The sequence below is a fragment of the Rhineura floridana genome, chromosome 3 (assembly GCF_030035675.1).
Source record: "Rhineura floridana isolate rRhiFlo1 chromosome 3, rRhiFlo1.hap2, whole genome shotgun sequence".
In the NCBI taxonomy this organism is placed as follows: Eukaryota; Metazoa; Chordata; class Lepidosauria; order Squamata; family Rhineuridae; genus Rhineura; species Rhineura floridana.
Genome location: NC_084482.1, coordinates 212201180 through 212220331, shown reverse-complemented (window position 1 = coordinate 212220331; position 19152 = coordinate 212201180). Strand labels below are relative to the sequence as shown.

At 45.8% G+C, this 19152-nt stretch overlaps 1 protein-coding gene and 1 pseudogene across 1 annotated transcript in view; one reads left to right on the top strand and one right to left on the bottom strand.

Annotated features, from left to right (window-relative positions):
• Positions 1-11046, bottom strand: part of LOC133381488 (zinc finger protein 420-like) — a 28550-nt gene extending 17504 nt beyond the window's left edge. The window contains exons 1-6 of the mRNA XM_061620645.1: positions 10928-11046; positions 8583-9414; positions 7702-7783; positions 7278-7360; positions 6889-7015; positions 4008-5286 (exon numbers count right to left, since the gene is read on the bottom strand). Of these exons, the coding sequence (XP_061476629.1) occupies positions 4008-5286; positions 6889-7015; positions 7278-7360; positions 7702-7783; positions 8583-9026 (2015 nt within the window). The 5' untranslated portion in view covers positions 9027-9414; positions 10928-11046. The remainder of the gene's footprint in view (positions 1-4007; positions 5287-6888; positions 7016-7277; positions 7361-7701; positions 7784-8582; positions 9415-10927) is intronic.
• A 4176-nt stretch (positions 11047-15222) lies between these two features.
• LOC133381516 (zinc finger protein 11-like) overlaps positions 15223-19152 on the top strand; it is a 29739-nt pseudogene continuing 25809 nt past the window's right edge.

Below are 19152 nucleotides of genomic sequence, written 5' to 3'. Positions count from 1 at the left end.
AGAAAAAAAAATCCAGACCCGTCAGATTTTTTTGTCAGTGGCCACATAATTTGTTGAAATTAATTAAAAATCAGCATATCTGTACTCCTGTTACTGACCTTGCCCCATACTCTGACCTTCATCTTCTGCAGTTTAAAAGTTAAAAAAATGCATGGCTGATTTTTAATTAATTTAAGAAATTTAACATTGAAGTCTATTATAACGTCAGGCATGCTCAGTAAGAACCAACTGTCAGTGTTCTAAAAGCCAGACTCACAGCTGTTTGGCTTGGCTGATCAGGGGGACACACCCACACCAGGCATTTATTCCACTTTAGACAGTCATGGCTTCCCCCAAAGAATCCTAGGAAGTGTAGTTTGTGAAGTGGGCTGAGAGTTGTTAGGAGACTCCTATTCCCCTGACAGAGCAGTTTACTAGTCAGCCCTTCTTCTGAGAATTGTAGCTCTGTGAGGGGAATAGGGCCTCTCCCAGCAAATTTCAGCACCCTTCATAAACTGCACTTCCCAGGATTCTTTGGGGGAAGCCATGATTGTCTAAAGTGGAATAAATGTCTGGTGTGAATGTGGCCAGTGAGAGTTTCGGTTTAAATTTGGGTGGGAGACTACATGTGCCTGCTGTAGAATAAAAAGGTGGGGGAAACGCTGAAAAATGATACTGTTCACAATGTTTTCCTTTTGGAAAGGAAAGGGGCTTCCCCTCTGCCCAGCGCCGGCCCACCCAATCTCCTCCCCTCCTCCTCCCTCCCCCTCCTGCCCTTCTCTTCCCCTCCCACAAGTCATTCACCTATCCTAAGCATGATTGCACAGGAGTAAAGCCCATTGAACTAAAAAAGCATGCAATCAAACCTGCCCTCCCCTCCCTTTTGCCCCTTCCATCCCCCTTCCTTCACCCCTCCCTCCCTCCCCTTCCAATCCATTCTCCCGTCCTTCCCCCTCCCTCCCGTCCCTTCCCTCTTGGTCAGTTTTACCTATTCTAAGCATAATTGCATGGGAGTAAATCCCATTGAATTCAATAAGCATGTAAATGTTCAGACCTGCCTTTCCCCTCCCCCTTCCTCCTCCCTTCTTTCTGCCCTCCCCTCTTCCTTCTCCTCTCCCCTGCCCACTTCAGCCTTCCCTCCCTCTTCTCCTCCCCCCCGTCAGTTTCACCTATCCTAAGCATGATTGCAGGGGAGTAAATCCCAGAGAATAATAAGCCTCCAAATGATCAATCCATTCTCAGCAAACTTGCACAGGATCCCATTTCTTTCCTCCTGGATTAAAAAGCAGAGAAATTCACTAATAGGCAACAAAATCTTGTGGTTTAAGAATGTACAGCCAACAGATATTTCTATCAAACTTTAAGAAGCAGGGAAATTGGGCAGCTATAGTAAATGCATCAGGGGAGCAGGAGACCTGATATCTTCTATGAGATATTGGACTGCCTTACACATTTGTAAAAACGCAAACACAATTTGGGTTGGTCTTTCACAGTCCAATTCACTTCCTGTGTAGCTTGGAAGTATTTGGCAATGTGTGCCTCTGAGCATATGGTGAGTGGTGGCAACACCTGCAATCAGCCCAAATAATAGAAGACATGTGCTGTGCTGATATTGTTTGAGCAGGGAGGAAGCAACAATATTAAGACAAGTTGATATAGTTCAGATAGTCACTTTAAATATGTTTGATTAAGTTTGAATTTTAGTGAAGTTTCCTATAGTAAATAATTTTCTTTTGCTTCTGTTTCTGTGAATATGTGAAGTACAGCAACACTTTGCAAAATTTACACTACAAAAACAATTGTGGCATAATGGCACTGACTATTCTGCAGAATAGTCTCCAGTGGACATGAGGAGTATCTCAGTTTGCACAAGATAAAACAGTGGAAGGTGAAATATATTCCAGCAAATTTCTAGGTGTGCTATATGTTTTTAATTGTCTATGCCCACCTTGCCTTAAGTGGAGTGGTTTAAGCATAGCAGGCTGAACATATGTCTTGGACAGGTCAAGTTTGTTTTTTCCAACAGCTAGATTCATTAAGTAGCAACATATTATAATCAGTCTGATTTTACATCAAACTGCAGTTTCAGATTCAACTGTTAATGCACCCAAAATAGAAATAGAACATAACCTCCAGTTTGAAACAAAAGGCTGTCTTCACCATCATATGACACTGATCAATAAAAAGGTTTTGAAATTAATAAAGGCTGAATAATGAGAGAAATATAATCTTCTAGGTTGGATTCTCTGTAGAAACAGTAGTAACAAAGCAAAGTAAGAACACCAACAAACATACAAAAATGTAATTCTCCATCTTTGGAGATGGCAGGTGTTGCCACCACTCACCACGTGCTCAGAGGCACATTACCAAATTCTTCCAAGCTACACAGGAAGTGGATTGCACTGTGAAAGACCAACCCAAATGGTGTTTGCATTTTGACCAATTTGTAGGGCAGTCCAATATCTCAGAGAGGAGGTCAGGTGTCCTGCTCCTCTGGTGCATTCACTACAGCTGCTCAATTTCCCTGCTTCTTAAAGTTTGATAGAAGTATCTGTTGGCTATAGGTACATTCTTAAACGGCAAGGGTTTTTTTTGCCTATTAGTGAATATTCCACAAGTATGTATGCATAATTTATGCATTGGCTGTGGCCAGTTACTTATATTTCGAATCTGAAGCAGACCTTAAAATAGGAATAAAAATATCATATTTATATTTTCCACTGTGGAATCCTGCTTTTATTTCCTGATACATCCTCAGTCCCAAGGGGAACTTGGGTTGGATTTCTTTTTCTAGGTTTACCTACTCCGGTCGTCTGCTGTTGATAACAGGATTCACTTAGGTGAGGACAATGTTTGAACATATAAGACTCTGGGAAGACATAACCCTAGGAAGAATGTTTAGAACCCTCATCCCTGTGCATCCACTAGATAAATGTCTGGATGGTAACATCATTTATCTGCAAGTAGGCCCCAGGAAATAGAGACTTATTATTATAACACAGGTTACAATAATTTTAAAACACATAATTAAAAACAGTTAAAAACATCCTAAACAACATCACATAAAATAGACTAGGCGCTAAAAATACACATCTCAGGTGTTGAAGGCCAGGGCAAAGAGGCGCATCTTCAGCATTCACCGAAAGTTGAACAATGAAGTTGCCAGACACACCTTGGTGTGGAGGGAGTTCCACAGCTTAGGGGCTGCCACAGAGAAGGCCCTCTCCTGGGCCACCACCCTGCGAGCTTCCAAGGGTGGCGGAACTACCAAAGGGCCCCCTCTGCTGACCTCAACACCCAAGAGGGTCTGCAGGAAAGACGGCGGTCTTTCAGATACTTGGGACCTAAGACATTTAGAGTTTAAACACTAGCTTGAGCACCTTAACAACTTCTAAGCAGACATGTATGACACTGCACTGTAAGTGGAATCGTAATGAGTCCCTGGTATTTAACTCCTGCAAAGCAGGATACACGCAAAAGCCTCTTTGCAACGTTTTCACATTTCCTTTGGGTGGTGGTGGGAAGGGGGGTCTTTTAACATTCACTCACACTTATTGTATGGTAGTATTTCCAGAAAATAACTTCTGGGCACTAAAAAAGAGGGCAAAACCGTTGCTCTTTTGGATCCCAGGGATTCTTATAACCTGGTGTCCAAACAACTCAATTATCAATCACAGCTCTGTCTTCACTCATTAGCTAATAAGGCTGACAAGGCAAGAGCAGCCAGGCTGGCTCATTTCACAGTAGAAAGGGTTAGGTGACCTGAACATTTTGTTCCATAACTTTCTTTTGAGTAGGGCTAGAGGCCATCATTAAAAAGTAAGCCCAGATTCTGGGCGACCTGCTGGGGGCATCACTGAAGGCCTTTGCAGGCCCCCAAGACACCCTCGGGCAACAGATTGGTGACCCCATTCTACACTGAAATATTAATGTGGTTTTCTCCTTTCTGAAACTCTTTCATAACAACAGAGGCTTGTGCTGCTTCTGAAGTTCTTTCCACATTCCAGCCAGTTATATGATTTCTCCTAGTGTGAATTCTTTGATGCAAAGTGACAGAGGAATTTCTACTGAAGCCCTTTCCACATTCTACGCATTTATATGGTTTCTCCCCGGTGTGACTTCTTTGATGGTAAGTGAGATGTATCTTCTGATGGAAGCTCTTTCCACATTCCAAGCAGTTATATGGTTTTTCCCCAGTATGAATTCTTTGATGGGAAGTGAGATTTTTCTTGTAGCTGAAGCTTTTTCCACATTCTGAGCAGTTATATGGTTTCTCCCCAGTGTGGATTCTTTGATGGGAAGTGAGAAAGGAATTTGTACTGAAGCTCTTTCCACATTCCAGGCACTTATATGGTTTCTCCCCAGTGTGAATTCTTTGATGGGAAGCGAGTTCATTTTTCCAGCTGAAACTCTTTTCACATTCCATGCATTTATATGGTTTCTCCCCAGTGTGAACACTTTGATGAGAAGTGAGATGGTTCTTCTGGGTGAAGCTTTTTCCACATTCTAAGCACTTATATGGTTTCTCCCCAGTGTGAATTCTTTGATGAGAAGTGAGAAAGGAATTTCTACTGAAGCCTTTCCCACATTCCAGGCATTTATATGGTTTCTCCCCAGTGTGAATTCTTTGATGGGAAGTGAGATTGTTCTTGTGGCTGAAGCTTTTTCCACATTCTAAGCACTTATATGGTTTCTCTCTAGTGTGAATTCTCTGATGGGAAGTAAGATTCTTCTTGCACCTGAAGCTTTTTCCACATTCCAAGCATTGATATGGCTTCTCCCCAGTGTGAATACTTTGATGGGAAGTGAGATTGCTCTTGCAGCTGAAGCTTTTTCCACATTCCAAGCATTGATAGGGCTTCTCCCCAGTGTGAATCCTTTGGTGGGTAGCAAGGGTAGAACTGGAAGGAAAGCTCTTTGCACATTCCAAGCACTTATACGGTTTCTCCCCGGTGTGAATTCTTTGATGATAAGTGAGTCCTTCCTTGCGGCTAAATCTCTTTCCACATTCTAAGCATTTATATGGTTTCTCCTCTTTGTGATTTTTGCAGTGGGCTTTGCATTTTCTTTTAGAATTGAGACTTTTCCAAAAGCCAAAGCATTTACTTCTTTTGTTTCTTTCATCTGTTTTTTCTCTGACTGCATTTTTATGGTAGCCACTGCCCTGAGAGGCAGAAGATTTATTCCTCCTTTTCTCTTCTGCTTCAGGTTTCCTCCTCTGCTCTTCCCTGTTTTCTGATCTGTCTCTTTCCCATCTCTCTTGCCCACATAGTTCTCCCTTCCTCTTGGCTTTCCATTCATCACCTTCTGCAAGGAAGAGAGAAACTGATGAGAGCAAGGGAGGAAATATGGACCCTGACATCATTGAACAACCCCAATTAACAGTTGTGATAAAGGAAGAACTGAAAGGACTTAGGTGGGAGAGCGGTGCTTATGCAGAAGGTCCCAAGGTCAGCCCACCACTTCAGCAGCTAAAGGGCCATGGAAGAAGCCCTCGGATGTGCTAAGCAGGGGAGGGATACTGCCAGTCAGAACAGAAAATCCTGAACTAGTTGGGCAATGACTATGGCGGGACTTTTGAGTCAGGCTTCTGGGAATCTAAAATGACTCTTGTTTGTATTTGTGTTTATTCCAACTCTTAATGTTTCCTTGTACTGATGGACGATGATTGTTTTGATTCCCTTGTGTTTTTAAAAACTTATATTGATGTCTATCCTTTTTTTTTTTACTCCTTGTGAATTTTTGTTCAATGGAAAGTGGAGATACACATGTTTTAAATCGATAAAAATAGATAAATCATGCTAGATGGGAAGGAGAGGGCTTGAAATGCTGATATATAGGAAGTGTGAAAAAATGCTGTGTTTCGGTATGTGCACGCAGACATACGCACAGAGACACAAGCTGAAGGAGGGGTGGCTCTGTACCGGCCAAATCCCTTTTCCTATGAGGGTTCCTCCTCCCCTCCCCTCCTAAAAAAAAGATGTTGAAATATCAAAAATGTGCAGATATAGGGCGATCTTGTCTTATTGGGCGAGTCTCTCTTCCTATAACAAGGATAGCCAACATGGTGCTCTCCAGAGCTTATTGGACTCCCATTCCCACCAGCCCGAGTCAGCATGGATAATATTCACAGTTGATGAGAGAGTCCAGCAATCTCTGGAGGATGCCATGTTGGCCGTCCCAGGCCTACAACGGTCCTCCCCTCCCCCCACCAAAAAAGAAAGCATGATGCAATTCTACCACTCTGCTCCAGGTCTAGGAAAAAGGATAAACTAAGAGGGAAGCTTTCACAGTGTTTTCCCAAAGCCCACAATGCCAAATGTTGCACCTTGTGGGCCATATTAGAAACCCAAATCGAGCTTGTCTACGCTGTGCCAGCGTGTGGGGAAACACTTTACTGAGAAATTGCACAGAATTGCGTTTAAAACTAAATGTGAAGCCAAAGATATAAACATAGAAGAAATATTGGGGGGGGGGAGCAGAAAAATGAAAAGCAGGTTCTGATAGAGCATCTTTGAACTCCTAATTAGATGTTTCCAGGAAGGCTAAAGCCTCAGATATTTGTGGGAATTTGAGACCAGTAAAAACCAGCCTCTTTTTTGAGATGGAGTGTTGGTTTGGCCCAATCATAAACTCCCCTCCATCTCTCATGTCACTTGGATCTTTGGCCAACTAGAAATTGACCAAGAGGCTTGTTCCACCTCCCTAACAACTCTAAAATTTACATCTCTGATGATCTGGCCAGTTTAAACCAGTTGGGCCATTGTTTAGAAGGGCATAACTGGAGGATGCATGTTCAGAGAGAACACAGTAGATAGCTGTGCATTCAAAGATAATTGCAGAGGGGTAAAAATCCCAGATGAAGTAGGCAGCACTAAACAGTTATTACCATCCAACAGTGGGCCTTACCAAGACAGTACAGAGTCCCGCAAATCTCCTCCATGACTTCGTTATGCAAAGCTCTCTGGTCAGGATCTAGCAGAGCCCACTCCTCTTCCGTGAAACACACAGCCACATCCTCCAAGGACACGGGAGCCTGAAAGGCAAGAAAATATTTCCTCCTCATAGAAAACGTGAAGATGATCTACTACCTGCATTCAACAGTTAGTTAAGGTGAGGTGGCTGGTCATTATTCTCAGGACTGAAACCTTCTTGAATGGCACTCACAGCTTTTGTTGAGGGCAGCTTTGAGAGAAGCAAAGAGGAGGGAGATTCATTCAGGCCCAGGGAAGTGAGCAGGGGCAAGAGGGGCACCCAGGCTGCCCCCAGACTCTGCCCCCTCTGAGTCTTCCCCCTACCTGATCTGGGGCAACAGCAACAGCTTCTTCTCCACCAGAAAGGGGAGATGGCTTGGTAGGGCTTGCTGACATTGTCCCATCACCTGTGAGAAACAAAATGGGCGAAGAAGCCGTAAGTATATGCTATTCTCAGAGCTTAAGTGATTATATATCTAACTGCACAAGGGTCTTATCAGGTGAGTGAGTTTCAGGTGTTCATTCAGTTTATATTTTGGTTTTTATTATTATTTATTTATTTATTAAATTTACATCCTGCCCTTCCTTCCATCAGGAGCCCATTAAAAATCTCTCTCCATTTCTACTCTCGGCCACAAATCAAAGTGATGTGATGTTAATAGGAGCATTTCTGAGCTGCGGAAAATAAGATTAAAGGAGAAAATCAGCAGAGTGGGACCAAATGGGGATACGCCCCATTCATCCTTACCCAGAAGCCTCTGCCTGGTGTCCGATGGAGTCCTCTCTGTCTCAGGGAAATCCGTTCCTATTTCTGTATAGAGACCCTTTTCCTGAAACAGCATAATAAGAACTCAAGTCATATAACGGGGAGCAGGATTAGGGAAGGACTGACAGAGGCAAAACCCTGAAGGGTATTGGATAGCAGGAATAGCCAAGGTGGTGCCCTCCAGAGGTTGCATCAGCACTAGCCAATGGGATGAATGGTCAGCAATGATGGGAGTCTTAAGAACATAAGAAGAGCCGGCTGGATCAGGCCAGTGGCCCATCTAGTCTAGCCTCCTGTTCTCAAGAGAAGACAACCAAGTGCCCATGGGAAGCCCACAAGCAGGACCTGAGTGCAGGGAACTCTTCCCTCTTGTGGCTTCCAGCAACTGGCTTTCCGAAACATACTGCATCTGACTATGGTGGCAGAGCACAGCCATCATGGCTAGTAGTCATTGATAGCCTTCGCCTCCATGATTATGTCTAATCGTCTTTTAAAGCCATCCAAGCTGGTGGCCATCACTGCCTCACGTGGGAGCAAATTCCATAGTTTAACTTTGCGCTGCATGAAGAAGTACTTCCTTTGGTCTGTCCTGAATCTTCCAACTTTCAGCTTCATTGAAGATTTACTTCAACAACATCTGGAGGACACCACATTGGCTATCCATGATTATTTATTTATTTATTAAATGTACATCCTGCCCTTCCAGTAGGAGCCCAGAGTGGCAAACAAAAACACTCCAAAGCATCATAAAAAACTGACTTTGAAATACATTAAAACATCTTTAAAAACATGTTTTTAAAAAAGCTTTAAAACATCTTTAAAAATACCTTTTAAAAGCAATGATCTAGATAAAAGCCTCTCACCTGTTGCCCTTCATGCTTCTCCTCTGCCCGGCTCAGGAGGAAACCTTCTGCTAGGGCCACCGCCTGAGAACTGGTCTCCGCTCCACACTCCCTCACCCAGCTCTCCATCTCCGGTGGAAGGACAGCCAAGAACTGCTCCAGGATCACCAGGTCCAGGATCTGGTTCTTTGAGTGTCGCTCTGGCTTCAGCCACTGACGGCAAAGAAGGTGGAGTCGGCTGCAAGCCTCTCGGGGCCCCTCAGCCTCCTGGTAGCGGAAACGCCGGAACTGCTGGCACTGGACAACTAAGATGAGGGGGTTCTCCCCCAAGATCTTCTGCACATTTTCCCCCAGGAATTCCTCCCCATGGGTCTCAGTCTTGATGGCATCCGGGCCAAGTCCTGCTTCAGCGGCAGCTGAGCCTTGCTGTTCCATCTTTGATCTGGGGGTAAGAAGATGAAGCATCTCTCCAGCTGATCTGTCCCTTGGAACTCTGTTTCCTCCGTGCACACTCCGGCCTTTCACTAAGTCTTCATTCCTTTTGTTTTTTATGTCGTTTTCGGAAACATTTTACGGGTTTTGAGGCCCTTTACAGAAGGAGCTAAGCCACTTATTGCATGAGCTAAGCCAAATGGGGTTTCCTATGCCTAAGCCGAAGGCTGGAGAAGCAGGAAAGGTGCTGGCTAAACTCCCTTGAATGTGAGGACTATTCTTCCTACCACATAACCTTTGAGGTAAACCTGGTGATGAGGCCTATGTCTTCCTCTGAAGATGGGTGTCTGGATGGTTGACAGCAGCTCTCTGACAGCAGCTCCAAAGGGGCCCTCAGACGAGTATCTTCCTCATTACCTCCCTATTCTCATTTTTTGAAAAACCACAAGAAAAAGAACTTTTTAAGGGAAGGGCTGTTGCTCAGTGGTACAGCAGCTGCTTTGCATGCAGAAGGTCCCAGTTTAAATCCTCAGCATCCCCATGTAGGCCTGTAATCCCAGAAAGACTCTGCCAGTCAGTGCAGACAATAGTGAACTAGATGGCCCAATGGTCTGACTCAGTATAAAGGCAGCTTCCTATATTCCCTCTTATTTCTGTGAACTTTTTTAAACCTCTCCTTATATACAGAATTTTTTGTTTAATTGTGAACAAAATATCTTATTACTTGATCCGTTGACATTTTTGGTTATCTTTTGGTTTGTACTGCCCCTTTCCAGAGGTCAAAGTGAGCTATGTTGTGGTTTATTAAATTATATTGGAATACTGCAGTCCCTGGAGTTTATGACCTGGTTGTGATCAGGAAGTTGAAGGATCTTAGAGTTTGACATGGAGGAAGAGAACAAAAAATCCAAAGTTTTGGGATTGTCATCATAAATTAAGGAAGGACTAACTTTACTTTCACCCCAGCAGGCATGAGTGATGGGATATGGATGCAGGTGGGGGCTGCCCTGCCCTGTGGCATTTGGATTGCTCTCTTCACCTGTTTACCCTTTAAATACAACAGGGTTGTTCACTTTCAGTTGGGGTCCCCCGAGTTTGATTCATTGGATGAAAAGATTGCCAGTGTTCAGCAGCACTTTCTACTCAATCTAAAATCATCCCTTCTGCGTCCCAGGGGTTGCCTGTCTTTCAGTTCCCATCCCCCCAATTCAAAGTGGTGTCCTGGCTTTGCAGAGGGGGGAGGGAAAGAAGCTCTGCTCCCTGATTTGGGTGGATCAGCTGAACAGGCCTCCTATGAGCCCTCCTGTTCAGCTCACCAGATTCCAGAGGGCCCACCAATGCTGTGCTTGGGGGAAAGAGTGGCTACTTTCCCCCAAAGTGAGAAACCAGGAATGAAAAGGATTTTGGACAAAGGTGCTTTTCCTCTGGGGGACACAGCCCCCTCCCCTCCCCCTAAATTCCCTTCCAATCTAGAAATCAAGTTCAAGGCCTTTAACCCACTGAGGTCTGGTATACTGCTTTGGTATACGGAAGCTCCACTTCCCACCCCAAACTACTCCTGTCCCGCACACCACCCATTTGTAATATGATCCCTGCCCCCAACATTTCACTCATCGTACCATGGCCTTGCCTATCTTTTTTCTTCCATTTTAGTTGCTTTGTCCATATGTTATTATCCAGAGTAAAGCAGGGGGAGAAGGATCTTTGCTCCCCGAAGGTGGATGTTGTGAGGGGGGGTCCTGAAAGGGTCAGTTGAAGACCGGCCACCTCCTTAGGAGGGGGGGTGAGGGTCTCTCGTACTCTACTGCAGCTGCTCCAGCCTTTTCTCTGCTTTCACTGGCTGCAATCTGGGGCACCTGCCCTCCTGTGCACCCTCCCCAGCCGCCCTGGGGCTCCCCTTCTCCCAAATGCACAACGGGGCAGGGGGGACTTACCAGACCCTAGAAGGGGCCACCGACGCTCCAGCCCTTGGGGGGGGGGAGAAAGAGATAAAAACTATTTTTATCCAAGAGAAGGTTCAGGCAGGATGTGACGTTAGGGGGACGGGAGGCACGTTTCTTTTGAATCGCACAGAAGCCCCTCCATCCTCCTCCTATATCCTTTCTCTCTAGGAATCTCGTTGCGTTTATTTTAACCCTTACAAAGTCAAGCAGCCCGATCATCTCTCAAGAAGGAGCCAAGGAGGAAAGAGGCACTGCACAGAGCAGAACGACAAAGGAAGCTGCCAGTGGGGCCCATCCTGCTCAGTGCAGTTTACGCAGACTGGCAGCAGCTCTCCAGGGTTTCAGTCAAGGAGTCTCTTCCAGCCTTTGCTCTCCCAGCAAAGCAGACGCTCTACCCACTGAGCTGCCTGCCATCCTTCCCTGGTGGTTTGGACTCTCCTGAGGGCTCAAGACTCCCCCCCCCCATATATAGGGGAGCGGGCAGAGAAGGCTCTAAAGCTGGTTCTGCTTGCTTCAGAGGGGAAGAGATGATAGCCTATGTTACTGTATCTGGAAGATGGATGGAATCTGAAGGCCAAGTCAGTTCAGCTACTTTTGTCACTTTGAGAAAGTTAAACTCAAGTTAAAACAGAAAAAAAAAGCTTCCACAGGAGCGCAAGAGAATCGTGGCCAGTGTATGACTTAACTACAAAGCTTGAAAAACTGTATGCTTTGTGTATATGACCTGCCCTTAGATCTCCATTTGAGGCAATGCTGGTCCTGTGAACCGGAATTAAGTAAAAGGGAGCAAACTCGAATTCCATCTGCTCCCTTGGTTTTCTCCACCTCCCTACAGAGACTTGCGCCACATAATGAGAAACACCTAGCAGTCAAAATATGAGGAACAAGGAGACCCAAAGTACTAAAAAAAGGATCTCTCTCTCTCAATCACTCTCTATATTGTGATGGGTTTGGGGTTGAGATGGATGATTTCTGAGTGCCCTTCCAGCCTCTGATTTGGAACCCTGTACCTGGAGGTGGGCTCTGCAGTGGAGAAACCTGCTCCGCTGGTCAGATGAGTCTCTTGTTAGTCTAATAGAGTGGGCAGGTGAGCTAATGGGTCTATCAAGTGCCCATTAACTGGGCCAGGTAGATCTCATTGTTACTCTTCAGCAGAGCCCCCCTTTCCTGGGGCCAAAAGAGAGGCTTGTGTTTTTAGTTGAGTCTGAGGAAAGGCTGGGAACTGGAGACAGGCAGAGAGGCTGGCTCCCTGCACCATGGCTTTAGGATGCCTCCTGTAAGCCTGGTGGAAAATGCAAGATCTATTGGACTGCTGATGCCTTGAACCCCTCCATCTTAAGCTCAGGTTGGAATGTGTGTAAATAAGTAAACAATATTTCATCAAGATACAACAGACTTCGCAAACCTTTTTTCCAAGGAAACCAAACCCTGGGCAAGCAAAGAGCCCCCTGGAAATCTCTCACCGATCAGAGATTGGGGTGGCGCACAATATATATTAACACAGTGTTTCCCAGCCTTTATGAGTATAGGACCCCCTTAATAAGCTCAAAAAGATTTGTGCCCCCCCATGCTAATTGTAATTTTAGCCTCTGTTAAGTCAAAAAATGGTGTGTGGTAAAATCACATATCCAAATACCTATTTCCATAAAAAGCTCCCTGCAGACAGGGAGGTGTTCCTGTCTTTTCTTAATGCAAAGATCCAATCAAATTGGTATCCCCTCCCCCCATATAATCTGAAGATGTGCAGTCCTGTCTCCCAACACCAGTGGGTTACAGTGTTGGACTAAGATCCAGGTTCAAATCCCCACCCAGCCATGAAGCCCACTGAGTGACCTTGGGCCAGACACAGTCTCCCAGCCTGACCTACCTCACAGGGCTGAAGTAGGGATAAAATGGAAGGGGGGGGAAGAACCATGTGCACCACCTTGAGCGACTTGGAGGAAAGGTGGGATATAAATGCAGTAATCATTAAATAAATAAATATATTTCAGCTGCAGTATGTGGACCTCAGCCAACCTGCTGAGCTAATAGTAGTAATAACAATAGTAATAAAAACAAGCAGGAATGTGGCAGTGGTGGGGATGCTAGATTGTGAAGAGAAAAGGGTGGATAGGTTGAGGAGGGATGTTAGTTCTTTCAGGCTTTGGGGTGATAATCAGAACTGATGACTTGGTTAGCATGCACTGGAGGAATGAGAGCAGAGCAGAAGACAGATCAGCGCGCACACATAAACACATCTGCTCCTCCTGCAATGATCTGCAGGCATGCATGCATTTGGGCACATGGAAGGGGGGAAGTCCTCAACTGCCGCAGCATCTTTGAGAGAGAGATTAGGGGGCCTGAGTGTAGGTGGAAGAAAGAGGAGGTGCTGGCACACACACTTAGCCTCAGAGATGGGAGGCGCGTAAGTCCTGACTCCTGAGCTTCCTCACTGCACCTTGGCTCCATCTGGGCTGAAGGAAAGATCTGGGCGGCCTTGCAAATAAGAATAATTTTTAAAAGGAGGTGGCAGCGAAGCAGGAGCCAAGAAAGGCAGGCAGGCTGGCTGCCAGGAAGGAAGCGGGGAAAGCAGCCTTTCCTTGCAGCCTTGCTTCTTTTTGCTTCACGAGAAACCTTCTCCTCTCCTTCTGAGTAAGGGCGTCAGCGGCAGTGTGAGGAGACAGGAGTCGGTGATAGTAAAAAATGTAAATGTACTGCCTTCAAGTCGATTCTGACTGATGGCAACCCTATGAAGAGGGTTTTCATGAGGCTGAGAGGCAGTGACTGGCCCAAGGTCACCCAGTGAGCTTCATGGCTATGTGGGGATTCGAACCCTGTCGTAGTCCAACACCTTAACCACTACACCACACTGGATCTTTTTCCTGGTAGCTCCACCCTCAGCCTACGTTGGCATCTGCCAAGTATTTTATAGGCAGATGCTTGCCCTCTGAGCACCTGAAAGACGCTCTGGCGCTTCAGCAAAAGAACTCCACTCTTGTTTGGAGCAAGGGGGACATGTTGTCTGCAGCAGCACTGGGGAGCAGACAGCGTTCAGGGAGTGAAGACTTTAAAAAGAATTAATAATTCTTTTTTTTACTGTTTGTGGCCCCCACTGGATTACTTCATGGCCCCCCTGGGGGTCATGGCCCCCAGGCTGGCAACCACTGGTCTAGAAAACCTGTCCACCGGACAACAGATAGGGCCAACTTCATCAATGGTGGTTCCATTTTTTTGCCACAGTATTGATTTGAATACCAGTTGCTGGAAATCTCAGGAATGGGGAGTGCTCTTGCACTCAGATCCTGCTTGTGGGCTTCCCAGAGGCTTCTGTTTGTCCTGATCCGGTAGGCTCAGGTTGGTTGTTAGATAAGGAGCATACAAATATTGAATCACACCAAAAAGGTTCAGTAAGATGATGCAGCTCAGTTCTCATCAAAGAATTCACAAAGAGGAGAATCCATAGAAAGGGCTTTGGAAATATTTATTTCAAATACTTTAGAAGAAGAGCAGTGAATGCATTTTAGCTTACGACAGTCCAAGAGAAATCAATTCATTACACATATAAGGGAGAAATATAAGGAACAGTATATGCATGTAAAATAAAATACAGTCACCACATCGTAAATTAATAGGTAAATAAAATATATTACAAACATCTGCTAAAATGGCTGTTGCATCAAAACCTTCAGTAAGAAAATGCGGCTCACTTCTTATCAAAGAATTTGCAGAGGAGGGAATCCATATAAATGTGGTTGGTTAGACTAGAGACTTATATGTTTTTATTTATGAGACTTATCTGTCTGCATTGATTATATTTTAACTGTACAATTTGGTTGTTTTGTTTGGTTGAAAATTGTACTGATCATACTAGTAATTCAAGCTAGTATACTATTTAGCCCAATTTTGTATTTCAGCTTGGAATGGTATCTCCCCTACAGAGGAAGTCCCATTATTCCCGGAGTTCCCTGGGAAGAAGGAAGGACCATTAGACCACACTGCTGCTCTGCCCCCAAACCACTTTGGCCCCTGCTGGCCCCCTGCCCTTCTGCACTGACATCTTCGCTGGGGAAACGGGGAACCTGAAGTGTCGCTGAGTCTCCAACAGAGGCCAAAACTCCCCCCCCCCGTCTGCGGGGCTCCCGCGCGGAGAGAAAGGCAGAGGGAGGGAATCCTAACTGGCTGCCCTGCTAAGGGTTAACATGAATAGCGCTCGATTCCTAGAGAGGAAGGGGAGGAGGAAGAGGCGGTCCCCTCCTGAGCAGGAGCCCCTCCCTCCGAAGCCCCGCCCTGCCTGGCTTCCCACGTGTGCTTCCCAGACGCTGCAGCCACCCATGGCATCTGGTGAGTTCCCCCTTCCCCACTTGGGGCGTTTGGTTTTAGGGGCGTCCCAGGCGCCGCTGGGGTGGTGGTGGAGAGAACTGACAAAAGTGGCTGAGCTGCCTTGGCTTTCGGATCCCACCGCCTCTTCCCTTCTCAGGGATGCAAAACCAGCGCAGAGCCTTCTCTGCCCGTTTCCCCATAGTGGCTGGGAGGGGCTGTGGGTGGTTTAGTGGGTAGAGCAGCTCCTTTGCATGCAGAAGGTCCCAGGGTCAATCTCCAAAGGCATCTCCAGGTCGGGCTGGGGGAGGCTCCCTGCTGGGAACCCAGGAGAGCTGCTGCCGGCCAGTGCAGACAGCACTGAGCTAGATGGACCCGGTACAGGGCAGGAGCACCCTGCCTTCCTCTGTTCTGTACAATGTCTCTTTCTTCCTTGGCTCCTGCTTTGAGAGATCATCCCGGTGGCTGATTTTCTAAGGGTTAAAATGAACTGAACGAAATTCCTAGAGGGGAAAGAGATAAGAGGAGGGCTTGGGGAGTGTTCAAAGTAAATGTGCCTTCTCTGCCCTCCACGTCACTTTCTCCCTTGGAGAAAAACATATTTATTTTTAAAAACATCTTTAGTATTTATTTTGTTTTTGGTGTGCTTTTCGTTGTTTGTTTGTATATGTTTTTGTATTTTTATTATGATATATTGTATTTTATTTTGTTTGTTCACCGCCCTGAGAGCTATTTCACTAAGGGCGGTATATAAATTGAAATAATAAATAAATAAATAAATAAATAAATAAATCTTCCCTCTCTCCCAAGTGCTGCAGAGTCGGTGGCTCGTTCTAGGATCTGGTAACCCCCCCTTCATTTGTGCATTTGGGCTAAGGGGAGTCTCAGGGCCACTAGGGAGGGTGCACAGGAGGAACTGCAAGGCAGGGGAACGAGGAGGGGGCTGGGAGATACCTGTGAGGGCAGGGAGATGCCGCAGAATGCAGTGCCAGCCACCGAAGACAGAGACAAGGCTGGAGGGCCCTCAAAAGCAAGGGGGACCCTCACCCCGTAAGGAAGTGGCCAGCATTCAGCTGACCCTTGTAGGATCCCACACAACATCCACCATCTTCCTTTTTCCTTCCTCTTAAAAGCCAATCCTAGTTAGTGAGATGTGCAAATACTGGTGGTAGACTGCAGCGGGAGTGAGAGGTGGTGTGTTTTTCTCTGGCTGATGAGTCTGCATAATAACATGTGGGAAAGCAAGAAAGGGGAAGAAAAAACACAGTCAAGGTCTCCATATAGTGAGTGACTGATGTTATCACACCTCCTCACTGACATGCGTGTGCCCATTTGGATATGACGCAGAAGGGATCTTTTCAGATAGAATAGGAAGTGCTACTGAAAACTGGCAATCTTAATCATAGGGACCAAACTCAGCAGACCCCAACTGAAAGAAAACAAATTTCTTGAATTAAAAGATATATTGGCAAAGAGAGTAATTCAAAGGCCAACCAGTCAGTGACACCACTGTGTCCGTAGCCCCATCACTCATGCTGGCTGGGGTGAAGGGAAAGTTAGTCCTTCATTAATTAATGACAGTCCCAGAACTTTGGATTCCTTGTTCTCTTCCTCCAACGTTATACTTGTGGAAGCAGCAAAACCTGGGCCTTACGTTTGTTTCAGATTTTGTAGCTTTGGTTCAGAATTGTGAATGCAGAGAATGAAGGGCAGAATGTTTAAGAGAGTAGCCAAAAAGATGTTCCGAGGAAAATACTTACGCTGTAATGCGAGTAGTGTAAACAAGGAAACAAGAGCAAACAGAGCAGGAAAGCATTTGCAAGGTGCATATATGTAATCCTTAGACTTTAGACTGCTAAGTGTTTACCCTGATTAATGTTTAATGTTCTCGGCTCTATGTGAAAGACAATAGATGCGTGTCACGCTGATGTGCTGAAATGACATATTAGAATGATGACATATTGCAAGTTGGTTACATGTGCTTTGGGGAATGGTATAAATATGTGGTGTAAAAATTAAGGGGTAGATAACTTTGGAATTTCTTGTTCTCTCCAAACAGCTGTTTGAATTTGAATTTGTAAAAAATAAAGGTGTCTCTAGCGGATCTGATCTAAACACAAGAAAACTTGTATTCCTCCCACATACTTTGATCCTTCAATTTCCTTATCTCTACCAGGTCATCAGCTACAGGAACTGCGGAGTTCTTATCTAATTTAATGAATCACAACATAGCTCACTCTGAAAGGAGCCAGTTCAAAACCAACAAATTACCAAATATGTCAACAGATCACAGTAATAAGATATTTCATTCACAAATAAACAAAAATTCTGTGTTCTAGCAGAGGATTTGAAAAAGTCACCAAAATAAGTTAGGGAATATAGGAAGTTGTCTTATTCTGCTTGAAGGCATTGGTCCACCTAGCTCAGTATTGCCTACACTGACTGGCAGCGTCTCTCCACGATTACAGGTAGGGAATCTTTCCCAGCCTACCTGAAGATGCTGGGGATTGAAAGTGGGACCTTCTGCAAGCAAAGCAGCTGCTCTACCACTGAGCTACAGCCCATCCCCTGAAAAGTCCTCTCCTTTCGCTTGTTCGTTTTTAAATAGCAATGGGGGAGGGTAATTCCACTTGTCTCAGGGCCCCTTTGGAACTGCCGTCAAACCAGCCAGACACCCATCTTCAAAGGAGCATGTAGGCCCCATCACTGGGTTTCTCCCAAAGGCTTTATGATTGGCAGAATAATCTTCATATTCCAGGGAGCTTAACCAGCACCTTTCCTACTCCACCAGCCATTGGCATAGATATAATGATCCCCATTTTGCTTGGCTCATAGAATAAGTGGCTCATCTCCTTCTGTGCAGGGCCTCAGAAACCAGGAAATGATTCCATAAAGGATGTAAGTAACAAGGAATAAGGGCTCAGTGAAAACTCAGGAGAGGGAGTGTGCATGTGTGTGTGTGTGGCAGACTTCCAAGGGACAGATCAGCAAGACAGAAGCTGCATCTTCTTACTCACAGATCAAAGATGGAACAGCAAGACCCAGCTGCCCCTGAAGCAGGACTTGACCCTGATGCCATCAAGACTGGGACCTGTGTGGAGGAATTCTCGGGGGGAAATGTGCAGAAGATCTTGGGGGAGAACCCCCTCAGCTCAGATGTGCAGCATCAGCAGTTCCGGCGTTTCCGCTACCAGGAGGCTGAGGGCCCCCGAGAGGCTTGCAGCCGACTCCACCTTCTTTGCCGTGCGTGGCTGAAGCCAGAGCGACACTCAAAGAACCAGATCCTGGACCTGGTGATCCTGGAGCAGTTCCTGGCTGTCCTGCCCCCAGAGATGGAGAGCTGGGTGAGGGAGTGCGGAGCGGAGACCAGTTCCCAGGCAGTGGTCCTGGCAGAAAGTCTCCTTCTGAGCTGGGCAAGGGATGAGAAGCAGGCAGAGCAGCAGGTGAGGGGGCTTCATCTAGCAACAAGATAAAAAGTGTGAAGCATTCACTGGAAGCACAAAAAGGAGGTCAAAGACCAGAATGCTGTATTCTGGTCTTTGACCTCCTTTTTGGGGCTTCATCTAGACCAGGGACAGCCAACGTGGTGCCCTCCAGATGTTGTTATATTAAAATTACCATCATTGCTGATCATTCATCCCATTGGCTGGTGCTGATGCAAAAAGAAGTCCAGCAACCTCTGGAGGGCACCACCTTGGCTACCCCTGATATCCAATACCCTTCTGGGTTTTGCTTCTGTCAGTCCTTTTATAATCCTGCTATTGAGTTCTTATTATGCTGTTTCAGGAAAAGGGTGTCTTTGGGGAAATAGGAACTGATTTCCAACAGGCAGAGAGGACTCGATCAGACCCCAGGCAGAGGCTGCTGGGTAAGGATGAATGGGGCGTATCTCCATTTGGTATCTCTCTGTTGACTTCGAC